Raw genomic sequence first — 13,592 nt, forward strand, 5'->3', positions numbered from 1 at the left:
AGAGATTATGATGTACTTCCATCTCTCCTAGAGCTAAACACCCCTCCATCCTGGATAAAGGAATGTCACTGGGACCCAATGCCCAGTCGTCCATGTCTGTGGCCTACTTGAAAATGCCGATACCAACACGGAGCATTTACCTCCCCTCCGGGGGCTAGGTATTTCACCTCCCAGGACGAGGCTACTTCCAAAGTCGAGGATATGCCTCACAAAATGTCAGTCGTACACAACAGGTAGGACTCAGTCACAACCACAAGCTACAGGCAGGTGAAAGATCAATGAACTTAATCAACACTAGCAGAGCTGAACACCCCACCACCCTGAATGGAGGGAATGTCACTGGGTACTCTCACTTTGGGTACAACCCAAAGAGGCTGGCTTGTCCAGTCGTCCATAGCTTGTGGTCTACCTGAAGTGCCGGTTCCAACACCGGGCAATTACCTCCCCTCTGGGAGAGCTAGGGTCCGCGTGGTCGCCCAGGCCACGAACCCACGCAAGCGTGGGCCCCCTGCGGTACCGCTAGCGGCACGGTAGAAAATTGGTGGGTTGCATCCAGTACGAGTCGCTTCTCGCACGGTCGCTTCTGGCACAACACCGGTTCACCCCTGATTCTGCCTCACTCTGGCATGCATTTATAATACCTGCCCCAAAGTTTAGAAAGTATGGAATCATTTGTCGAAATAGGTTGGATAACTCTTGTAGCTATAAGATTTGGATGGCACTTTTCATATTCTCTTTTTGAACAGCGTATATTATTTGCCTTTCCTGAATCATAAAAATAAACTTGACCGTAACTACTCGATCGTTACATAAACCAAATACCCCCGCCGCAGCAAACCTGCAGACAAAGCGAATTTCCATTTGCCTGATTGGATTCACACTAAAATGTCTCCCTAAAAATATCACATTTATTCCCTATTTAAATAGCATTAGTTTAACAAGTACTTAGGTTTGCTGCAACAGGGAGGGTAAATACCCCCGCCGCAGCAAACCTGCAGACTAAGCGAATTTCCATTTACCTGATTGGATTTACACTAAAACGTCTCCTTAAAAATATCACAATCCTTATTTAAATAGAATCAGTTTAACACATACTTAGGTTTGCTGCAACAGGGAGGGTAAAAGTGTTTTTTATGTAAAATGTTAATAGTTAGTAAGAAATAAAAACATTTTCCAAATTTGGGCAAAATATGTTAATAAACAAGCAAACTACAACAGTTTACTTATTCTCCATAAGAATAACATGGGAATTTTAAATTTACAATTTTTTGGAATTTTCTCCGTAACGATTAGGTGCATTATAACGCTTCAATATACTAAATTATTTGTTTTTTTAAGCTCTACAAAATAGTTTAGAAAGAAATTGCAAAATTTTATGTATTTTGAGTCAAAAATGGGAAAAACCCATTTTTACCCCATAAAACCCCCCATAAACCCCCGATCCCATGGTCCGATCATGCTGGTTCGCGAACTCGTTCGAATAAACGTAGGTTTACACGTTTGTACCGAATTTCATCAAAATCGGATCGTTTTTGCTCGAGTTATCGCGCTAACGGACACATATATAAATATATATATATATATGAATTTGAACGGATGGTGTTTTTGGCCTCTAGGGACCTCAAAACGAAAAAAAAAATCGGTCCCGGGTCCAGGTCTTACCATGAGTACTACGGTAATAGCTTATTCCCTATATGGGAAATTGGCTAAATATTCCCTATATGGGAAATTCGCTAAAAAGAGCAATGCAAGAAAAACTTCATGTAACGATTGGGTAAACAGATTTTTTAGGGTAATTCGACCCTGCTGAGTACAAATCTGCGTGTTGCCAAAGCGAAATTTGAACCGGAAGTGCGGTATCCAAGATGGCAGCCAGACAATGTTTGCCCCATTACTCTTTTGTTATTTGGCCTAAAATATTGGCTGAAACATCTGAATAGAGGTTTTCTCAGGTGCCAAACACATTGCAATACTCAAAATCTACTTACATCAACTTTTAAGAGCATATGTTCCAAGATGGCACCCAAGATGGCGTCCTAAAACTATCCTCAATGGTTTTACAAACTAAATGATTTGTTGTACTGAAAATTTAAAAAACGTTCTATTTGAACGTGTTGGAAAATGCTCATCTTGTCCGACCGGTGAAGATGGCTCCGAGTCATATAGCTGGGGGCTTCACTGACGGGTCGCCGGAATTTTATCTCCCTGGAATTTTACCCCCTGGACAAAGCTGACGTCACTATGACGTAGTAACCTGAGTGGCCAAAAGTTTGTTCGCGGCCGGAATTTTACCCCCGCGGATTTGGAAGTCTAATGAAAATAGTCAGAGCGTGATTAATTAGATTAGTGATAAAAACCGGAATTTTACCCCCTGTCCACATAACTAGCGTTTAGACAACTGAAGATGTACGGGCCGGATTTTTACCCCCCGAAATTTTACCCCCGGAATTTTACCCCCGGATTTTTACCCCCCGGAATTTTACCCCCTGGCTGATTTTAGAAATTGAACTAGCTGTGAGTACCCGTTCTTCGTACGGGTTTATTCAAGAATAAGGTTACAAACTTTTTGTAATAACAATGATTAATTTATTTTAACATAATTTAGTACATAAAAATACATTAAAAAACTTAAATCTTAAAAAATATTCGAAAGTTTTAAATAACAAAGTTGGCAAAGATAGCAGAGTTGAAGCGCTTAACATTTGTCACAGCGAAATTACAATATCAAAATTTCAAAAACAACAAATGACATACATTGAAAATAAATATTAAATAGTGAAGAAAAACAAAAAACACAAAAAATTAAAAGGTTGCCTAACTTAATGCCTCTTCATATACTATATTAGTGGTTCGACCGCCTGGGGCATGTATGTAAAGGTTGGTTGGCGATCGCACTCGGCTGCACGCCACGTACAGCTGTCCGTGTGAAAAACATTGCGCGTCACCTAGTTCAATCCCTGCTGTTGACAGTGTCTGACCTTGCGATTTGTTGATCGTCATGGAAAAACATGGATTTAAGGGAAATTGCAGGCGCTTAAACTCAAAGGGATAGTTGCTTGGGATGAGGGGGATCCGGGGGACAAACACCACTTCTCCCGCACCACAGCCTGTTAGAATTTCGGCTTCTATGACATTTCGCTGGAGACTTCGAATTCGAAGCCGAGTCCCATTGCATAATTTAGGAGGGTTTAAATTTCTTAGAAGCATAACGGGAATACCAATTTTAAGATTAAGTTCGTGGGCGGGTAGTCCAGGTGCTGTCACCGAGTCAAGAAACTCTGCCGGGTAGTGCACTGCGTCATCATTTCTTAGAACTGTGTTCACCGACAAATATGTCTTGTCCTCGCTTAGGAATAGGGACATCACTTTCTTATTTATCTTTGTTGAAACTTCATTTTTTGGAGTGAGAATAGCCCTATTGCATAACCAGGCACTGCTCTTGTTTGGGAGGTCTTCAATTCCTGGATAGACTTTCTCGATGAGTTCATCTTGGGTTTGAACAATAACACCAAGAGAAGGTGGTATATCGATAGTTCCATCAACGTTACCCAGCTTTCCATCTCCCAACTTTAACAGAACATTGGAGAATTCTTCCACCTCATTTCCAATATTGGCCCGCATGTTCTTTGTTAACGCCAGTTTGTTCATTATTGGCCATAGGGTAGATCTTTTCATAGAGGCGTTAATTTCATCCGCCCTTGTGCCTCTCACTACAACTGGCAGAGTTTGGCGGAAGTCACCAGAGAACAATACCGTCACTCCACCCATGATCTTATTACTGTTCCTCATATCTTTGAGTGTTCTGTCGAGGGCCTCGATTGTCAGTTTATTGGACATCGTACACTCGTCCCAGACTATTAAGGAGGCTGCTTGTAGAACTCGTGCCATGGGAGCGCTCTTCGATATAGAACAAATCGGGATGTCCATATGCTCTACATTTATTGGGATTTTGAACATGGAATGGGCAGTTCTTCCACCTGGCAGAAGGGTTGCTGCAATGCCAGAAGAGGCCACAGCAAGAGCAATCTTACTGTTTGATCTAACCTTTGCGAGAATCAGCTTTATGAGGTAGGTCTTTCCAGTACCTCCAGGAGCATCAAGAAAAAACATCTTGTTTCTTTGTCCATTTATGCTCGTCAAAACTTGCTCATACACTTGGCGCTGCTCCTCGTTGAGAGTTGGCGTACACTGTTCAATAAACCTAATGAGTTCGGGATGGTCGTAACTTGTCTCTCTGATATAATCATGGTTTAACTGATTGACATCTATGGCTGGTACTGGTAAGTTGTAGCTTTCGAGCCCAAGTCCTCCCATGCGAGTGATTGTCTCTTGAATGCTTGCTAGGCACTGGTCATATATGATAGGATTGTTTTCAAAGGTGGTGTTAATGTCGACTTGATGTGCAGATCTCAAAAAGTCCTCTGAGAGGGAATCTCTGAATCTGATCCAGAGCTCAAGAGGGTTGCTCACATTGCAAAATACTAATAAGACACTGAAGAGATCCCTCAACTTGGTGGGACTGTCAGAAACAGCAGCTTCTGCAAGAGTGCCCTCCCAGCACGCATCATCCTCTAGTAAACCAAGGGCACGGCATGCGGATTGGAAATTTGGATGGAGCACACCATCAACAGTCTTGAGATCCTCAAAAGATGTTGGACCTCGAACAGTGTGTAGGAGGAGTCGGAGATGGTAACGCTCACTGCAGCTTGGATGGACAGTGTACACCCTACCGATGCACGGATCTTGTCTCACGTCAGGATGTCCTGGTACTGGTTGTCCTCTCCGCCTCCTGGACCAACCTCTTTGTTTAGAGTATGTGTAATAATAGGGCAACTCGTTGTAGAGGAGGGTTCTTGAAAAGGCGTCCGTCTGGCAGAGATTGAAGAAGGCCAAAAGAGTTGTACTTTGGTCCATTCTTTCCCGAACATTGCCTGGCTGGAAATATACTCTTTGCTCATTTGGAAGGTGGACCTCTAAATGCAACACAGCGGGAAACCTCTCATGTATAGGAAATGATAAAATTCTCCATACCGCCTCAGATGTGCATATATACCGACCACTTTGGTACATTTTAATTTCGTCTGTGTCATTACTTACTGCAAATGTGGCCTGGTCACTGCCCTTGTTTATGTACTTGCAGATGTACTTTATAGATTTTACACTGCTACAGTACTCAACGTTAACATGTGTTAGAAATGTTCAGGACAATACAGGCGAGTAAGGTACTACCCATCGGTTGTCCATAGGGATTTCATCGTTACCTACTCTGATTAGGACATGATGGCCTCCATCATCTGGGGAGCGCCTTCTGTATGTTGGGTATCCATTGTCTCCTGTTGCCGTTTCATTGACAAATGGTCTAGGGTATCTTTTGCTACAGTGACCATCCTTCATACAGGGAAGCTTGCGCTGTCGCACATTAAAAGCTCCGCATGGTCCGTGCAGCATGTGAGTCTTGACTATATCTGCAAGTTCAGGATCAGTTTCAGGATTTGGAAGCTCTGCAGAAATGACTTGATCTATTCTATTTGGAGGAATGGATTCTTCAAGCCAAATCAGGATATGAGCGTGTGGAAGACCACGTTTCTGCCATTCAACAGAGTACATGTAGCAGCGAACTGAGCCATAAATCTGGCCTTTCATAAGAACAGCAATCATACAGTTAAGCTTCAAATGAAAAACTCGTGATACCACATCATACCGGTCGTGAGCAGACTGCCTTTCTCCAATTACACTCGTGATTTCTATCCATTTTGGATTTGTTGTCATTGTTATGAAAAGTTCTGGACGACCAAACTTCCGAACATAGCAAAAGGCGTCCTGTGTGCGAGAATGCATATATCTAGGACCTCCAGTGAAGGTGGCAGGTAAAATTATCTTTTGCCCCATTTCTTCTACGTTGTCGTCTCGTCTTAAAGCGTCTTGAAGGTGTATGTAATTCTCTGCTCTCAGTTCCTTTTGGTGCGTACGAAGATACAGCAGCCTTTCACTCTCAACTTTAGCGTACATGTCCACCAAGTACTGGTTCAAAAGCTGTTTGAATTTATGAATGTGATTTGCTTCACCTTCTCTAACCATAATGCGATAGGCGTAAAACTCTCGTGAGCTAGTTTTCTTTGTGGTTGGTTGTTTAGTAACCGGGTTTACATGATATAAATTGAAACTATATCCATCTTCGCCTCTACAAAACATAAGGGGATATTGTAGGGCATCATAAGATCGGTGGGTTTCATATATTCGTTTCAAACCCTGTTCTCTTGAATTTAAAATGATGTCTCGATGGTCACTTGGATCCCCAATCATCAAAATAGCAACCTCATTGACTGTTGGTTCATTGTATCTACCTGGGTGGTCCCCTGCAGGGCGTCTGTCGGCTCTAATAACAATTTTGAAATCAGGTGAATCTACAGGAAATGTTTCTAAAGTAGTTTTGAAGCTGAGCAAGTAGGCGTTATTATTCTGAAGCATGTTTTGCAAAGCGGCCAACATGTCATGATCAAGGTCTTGAAATAAACTTTGCCTTCTTTGAAGCTGGACTTGGTCATCCCCAACAAAGTAAATCTGAAGGTAAGACGGCGGAAGTCCAGGGGGTGGCAAAAGAGAGCCGATCAAATGGTACACTTGTCCTTGAACCTTAAATGTAGGCATATATGGTCCTTCACGGATTTCATTACCTCCAAAAGAAGTCATTTGGAACGCACTATTGTAGGCCCTGATATGTCTAAGAAAATTTCGCGATTGAGGTGATTCGTCCGATATCCATGTACGTAGCGGCTCAGGTGCTTCCAAAATAGACGGTATGGACACTTTACCAGAAGCACAACATATTCCACGTGGTTCCTTTGACCAACTCAAAGCGTGACAAAACCTACAAACTTTATCAAAATCTCCAATATTGGCAGCTTCACTGTAACGTGTAAAAGGATCATATTGGAATCCACTGTTGTGTGTGTCTCGCCATTCTGTTAAATTTCTTTCGACATGCCGAGTTCTTTCCCGCGCGATCCTAGTTTGTCTTTCTGCGTCGCTCTCAACGACTCTGTTCACCCTATGTCTTTCAGAATCAGCGGCAACACGGGCATTTCTGTCAGCAATGTCCTGGCTTGCTCGAAGTTCCTCCACTCGGGTCGCCTCGTCATGCAAAAGTAGAGTTTGCTCTTCAACAGTGCGACGGTACCTATCATTGTCGATTATATGTCTAGCTTCCCGCTCTTCAGGAGTTTCATTATTCCTACGTTGGTTTTGCCGAACTCTATCTCGTTCTTGCCTACTTTCTCTCTCTTCTCTTGTTTCATTTTCCCTCCTGCGAACGTGTAGGATTCGGTCACTGTTTCGACGTGCTCCTCCCTCCTCCACTGTCTCGTTTTCCCTCCTTTGAACATGTAGTATTCGGTCACTCTCCCGACGTGCTTCTTGCTCCTCCTCTGTTTCGTTTTCCCTTCTCTGGACGTGTAATATTCGGTCATTGTTCCGACGTGCTTCTTGCTCCTCCTCTGTTTCGTTTTCCCTCTTCCGTACGTGTCGTATTCGGTCACTGTTCCGACGTGCTTCTCGCTCCTCATCTGTCTCGTTTTCCCTCCTCTGAACATGTAGTTTTCGGTCACTCTCCCGACGTGCTTCTTGCTCCTCCTCTGTTTCATTTTCCCTCTTCCTTACGTGTATTATTCGGTCACTGTTCCGACGTGCTTCTCGCTTCTCATCTGTCTCGTTTTCCCTCCTCTGAACATGTAGTATTCGGTCACTCTCCCGACGTGCTTCTTGCTCCTCCTCTGTTTCGTTTTCCCTCCCCCGAACGTGTAGTATTCGGTCACTGTTCCGACGTGCTTCTCGCTCAACCTCTGTCTCGTTTCCCCTCTTCTGAACTTGCTGTATTCGGTTGCTGCACCGACGTGCATCTCGCTCCTCTTCTGTCTCATTTTCTTTTCTCTGGACGTGCCGTATTCGGTCCCTGTTCCGTCGAGCTTCTCGCTCCTCTTCCGTCTCATTTTGTATTCTTTGGCTAAATCTTAAACGTTCAGTGTCTCGCCTGCTTTCACGTTCTTTTTCATTCTGCTGAGACCTAAATAGGGCGACACGCTCTCGACTGGTTGAAGGTCGTGCATAATCTTCAACCACAACGGAACTTAAAATTGTCGACTCATTATTGCTATGTACACCATCATCAGAGTCCGAATCATCATAATCAACTGATTCCGTGGATACACACAATTTTTGTCTCTTGGCATTATTTGTTTTTCTACCCAAATTGCTTTTTCTCTTGCGAGGCATACTCTTCAGGACATATTTATTTAGAAACAATAGAAAATATTTCAACAAATAATGTATTAAAGATTAACTTGTAACCTCTCAACTAAAGCAACAAAAATATTGTCCATATGTTTAGTTGTAAACAAATTTAATTTGTGTTTGACACTATGTCAACGAATATCTCTACTGTACAGTATGAAACATCTGATTGATGCAAATTCATATGGGAATATGAACTTTTTTAAAAACATTACCTCAAAAAAAAAATAAATTAAAAGAAGAGTAGATTTTCTTTTATTTATAAACGTGAAATAATTTAGGACATTATTAACTATTATAACTTTTATTTTGGTGTAAAGAGTAATGAACAATAATAAACTGGTCAAGTTTGTTTGCTGGTTAGTAGCGCACAGATATTAAAGAATAACAATCAGCTGATCGTAATTTTGTTATCTAAAATGTTTAACTTTTATATTGAATACTTTGTATTGAATCTGTAATTTGAATTAAATTTACTTCTAACCAATTAATGTATTATTATTTTAATTATTTGTACGGTAATGGATGAAATGTACAAAACCCATTGTTATAATTAGCAGAACTGGTGTTCAGTTATATAATATAGTATACATTTCGTATGGTTTTTAAGTTGTGTGAATCGATAAGGCTATGGTTAACCTTGAGTTCAAATAGGCTAACGTTTTCTAATCACAGCTGTATGCCAATGTCAAAATTAAGATTGTATTTCAATTAAAACCATGTGCATATGATTAGTTGTAAACAAAGCAACATTCTTCCAGAAATTCCACGTCAAAAATCGACAAAAACTTGATTTTCAAGGGTTTACTGTTAAATATCTAACTGTCTCATATTCGATGAAATACGTCTAAAACCATCTCATATATGTATAGTATTTGGAAAATAAGTTTCAGGCGGGACAGTGCTATAGTTATTGAGGAGTAGTTGTAATAAAGTGCGTATTTTAGCGTTACCAAGAGAATGACAGATAGACAGACAGACAGACAGACAGACAGACAGACAGAAATTGAGATAAGGTTTGATTCGGTTTCTCTGACCTATGAAATGTAAAAATAACCAAAAAGTTCATTATTCTAAGCAATGTACAGACAAAACTCTAATTTTATTTATATAGATGATTGATTTTCTTATTTCTGTTTTTAATTAATTGTAACCATTTCATTATTTAGTATCCTATCTTTATTTATTTAATTTGTAATCTCAACTAAGTAAACAGAATTCGCTGTTTTATTTTGATCATATTAACCAACAGTTGGCTTCAAAGATCGAATCCTGACACTCGAATCACAAAATTAATATTAAAACCCTGTTCGATTAGTTAATGTTACATATAAATTAAGGCTTCTTAATAATAAAATGTTTACCATTAAATTGAAACTGAATGACGATAATTAATCATTCTCACTAATTTATATATCTGGCCAGGGGGTAAAATTCCGGGGGTAAAAATCCGGGCCGTACATTCTAGGTTTTTATAATTTGATGTGTTATAAACTCACAACCGTGAAAATATATGTTTAATTCCGCGTTTAATCCATCAAGCTGATGTCGCGAAACTCAAAAGTTCGCGGCCGGAATTTTACCCCCTGGTTTGTGACATCCCATCCTTGTGAGATCCTTGTCAGTCCCAAAAGCCTCCACAGATATCCTAGGATGTAATTGTTTATCCAAGTGTATATCTACAATGTAAACGCACAAGAAGAATCGAAAGACTTGCACCAAACTGTGCTACCGTTCTTAACAATGTTTGACACTTTTAAATGGTTCATTCATTTTGTTCATATCTTATTTTAAATATTGCAATTAACAATTTATTTTCTCTTAGATGGCCTTTTTCTCATATTTCTTGTCCTCTTCCAAGGACAGGAGTTTTGGCAGCTGATGTTAGAACCTAGGTCCTACACAATCGTATGAAGTATATAATTAGTGTTTCAATCCATTTGGCATCAGAAGAAAAATCTTTATGGACGTTTAAATAATAATGTCAAACAAACAAACAAGGCAGATATACGGAAACAGAGTTTTTTGGCGGCCATATTGTGTGCCATCTTGGAAAATAATACCTCAAGGGTTGTTGTGATTACGTTTTGAGTATTGAAATGTGTTCGGCATTCCAATAAAACCCCTATGCAGACGTTTAAATTATTATTTTGGGCCAACTAATAAGAGAGATATGCGAAAACAGAGTTTTAGGACGCCATCTTAGGTGTCATCTAGGAACATATGCCCCTAAAAGTTTATGTAAGTAAATTTGGAGTATTGCAATGTGTTTGCAATCCGATAAAACCCCTATGCAGATGTTAAAACTATTATTTTAGGCTGACTAAGAAGAGAGATATGCGTAAACAGAGTTTTAGGACGCCATCTTGGGTGCCATCTTGGAACATATGCTCTTAAAAGTTGATGTAAGTAGATTTTGAGTATTGCAATGTGTTTGGCACCTGAGAAAACATCTATTCAGATGTTTCAGCTAATATTTTAGGTCAAATAACAAAAGAGTAATGGGGCAAACATTGTCTGGCTGCCATCTTGGATACCGCACTTCCGGTTCAAATTTCGCTTTGGCAACACGCAGATTTGTACTCAGCAGGGTCGAATTACCCTAAAAAATCTGTTTGCCCAATCGTTACATGAAGTTTTTCTTGCATTGCTCTTTTTTAAAAACGTACCTTCTCCAATTGTATTTTGTTGTAAATTAATAACATTAATAATATATGGATTATTAAATTACAAATTATTAAATTTTGGTTATTAAATGATAAAGGATAATTACGTTTTTGTTACCCAAGCAGCTACAGGTTGAGTTCGGACATATTTCGTCAGTAAAAACTCAAATACAATCACCTCAATGTATATTTAATCCGTTTTAAAAATAAAATCTTTATTAAAATCTAATTTATAACTTTTTTTAAACGGGATATCACTATAAGTGTAATAGAGATTCTTAAAGCAAATTTCTTCTTCTTTTCAACTATAAAAGAATTATCAAAATCGGTCGTAAAACGATGGAGTTATTTGCATTTTTCTCGATCAAGGTCAAGTCAGGTGGTCCGCCATATTGGATGGCAGCCATATTGGTACTCGACCAACGCCGATCGTGGCAACATGCGTTTTCTTACTGTCCAAAGTGTCCTTAACAACAATCAAAAGAGAAAGTGCGTCCGAATAATTTTGCATACTCAACCCCAACCCCGGCCTGGTCTAGTAGGCCAAAACCATCATGGCGTTAGTGTTTCAGAAAAACAACCAGAAAGTTAACCATAATTATTGATGTAATTGCGTGGCTCTGTAACACAAAAAATATTTTTAAATAATCGTTTTACAGTTTTATTGGTCTTAATTGTTGATATAAGACATCTATAAATGAATCTATATTTAAGAAATAAAATGAGCTTTTAAAATATAGTTTGGTTGTGTGTCCTTTGAACTTAATGAAATTTACATAAGTTGCTTAGAAATAATGCAATAAGTTATTTAAAAATAAGTAGGTACTTAATATGATGGGACACCCAACTATTTGTTTCTGTTGTTGTAATGTTCGGTTTATAATGCCAACAAATTAAATACACTCTAGGAATAATTTGTTTTCCAAGTAATGTTAGTTAATGTGACATTTTTTGTTTAGATGTTTGTTCAATAAAAATGAAGTTGAAATTAATTTTACATTTACCTAATGTGCGTGGAATAAAAAGTAACGTCTTTGGAAAAGTAGCTAAAATTGTAGCTGTAGCTACATTTCATTGTAGCTGTAGTTGTAGCTAGCTACTTTTTCGGAACTGTAGCTGTAGCTGTAGCTAAGCTACTTTTTAGGAAATGTAGCAGTAGTTGTAGCTAGCTACATTTTAAAAGTAGCTTCCCCAACACTGAACAGACATCATAGACGACGGAAAAACAATAGAAAGAACAAAATACATACCAATCAACTATACTGATTGAATAACAGAGAAAATTGGAAAAGTCTTCAACAATGCAGGATATAAACCAGCACAGAGTCAAAACAAATCCTGTCCCAAACTACAAAATAGCGGAGAAAACTGACATCCCAATAGAACAAGAAATTGGGGCGTATATAAAAAAAAACATGTGCACCACCATGCCAAAAAGAATACATTGGTTATACGAACAGGTCAGTTAAACAGAGATTCAAAGAACATAGTGCCAGCCACCACGCCAATCCAGAATCATTAGTGGCCAAACACCTGAAAATTAATCAGAATCACCACATTTCATTTCCCCATTTCCGGAATCATTAACAAATAAATAAATAAATAAATCTTTATTGTCACATAACGTTTACAAAATATAGCAATGCTATAAAACAGGTGACATTGTCAATACAGTATACAAATACCTTAAAACTAAGGAGTTATAAAAGAATAAAATAAACTAACGCTATGAAAATAGAAATAATTGTTGTAGACAAAATAGATAAACTTAAACATTGCATTTAAAATACAAAATAATTACACATCTTGATCACATAAAAACTCATCTATACTATAATATGTTTTCCTTAAAAGAAAAGTAGTAAGGCTGCTCTTGAAATGCTTAAACTGTATTCTGTTTTTGAGCTCTTGACACAATTTATTAAACAATTTTTTGCCCATTTATGTCGGAGTTTTTTCTACTAATGAAAGACGGTGCCGCGGATATTGAAAATTATATTTAAACCTAGTATCGTACTTATGCTTGACATTTTCACTACATAATTTTTCAAAATTTCCCTCCACCATCAAAAGTGTTTAAAAATTGTTAAACTCGGAACAGTCATTATCCCTAATTCTTTAAAAATAGGTTTACATGATGTTCTCCAAGGTGCAAATATCATTATTCTTAAAAACCTTTTCTGTATCTTAAAAATTAAATCGATGTTTGATGCAAAGCCCCAGAATTCAATTCCATACTGAAGAATTGAATAGAAGTATGCTTAATATAACATCAAACGAGTTTTTAAGTCAATTGTGTTTCTTAAACATATCATATTATCATTTGATAACATGCCGAATTCAGTCTACTAATCAAATTTTCAATGCTTTTGTTCCAATTTAAATTTGAGTCTACGTACAATCCGAGAAATTTTGCATCATCTTGAACACATAAATTTTGGTCACTAAACTCTCTTGCCTGAGCAATACAAAACTTTACCAATTGGGTTTTATCTTGATTCATTTTTAAACCGTTAATATTGAACCACCGTTCCAATTCCGATAGGGCTTGTTTAACTTTGAGAGATAGTTCTGAATCATTTTTAGATTTGACAACTGCAGTTGTATCGTCGGCATATAAAACAAGGTTGTTTGAAACAT

At 38.6% G+C, this 13,592-nt stretch overlaps 2 protein-coding genes across 2 annotated transcripts; both read right to left on the minus strand.

Moving 5' to 3' along the window:
- Positions 1–2,814: 2,814 nt before the first annotated feature.
- Positions 2,815–4,914, minus strand: LOC128999627 (uncharacterized). The gene has a single exon (XM_054426223.1). It carries the CDS (start codon positions 4,912–4,914, stop codon positions 2,815–2,817), a length of 2,100 nt encoding a protein of 699 aa, XP_054282198.1.
- Positions 4,915–5,199: 285 nt separating this feature from the next.
- LOC128999634 (uncharacterized) lies at positions 5,200–8,268 on the minus strand. Its single transcript, XM_054426235.1, has one exon. It carries the CDS (start codon positions 8,266–8,268, stop codon positions 5,200–5,202), a length of 3,069 nt encoding a protein of 1,022 aa, XP_054282210.1.
- Positions 8,269–13,592: the final 5,324 nt, after the last annotated feature.

This window comes from Macrosteles quadrilineatus, unplaced genomic scaffold (genome assembly GCF_028750875.1).
Source record: "Macrosteles quadrilineatus isolate MER2022 unplaced genomic scaffold, UCM_ALF_1.0 Scaffold_1__1_contigs__length_201487025, whole genome shotgun sequence".
Taxonomy (NCBI): domain Eukaryota; kingdom Metazoa; phylum Arthropoda; class Insecta; order Hemiptera; family Cicadellidae; genus Macrosteles; species Macrosteles quadrilineatus.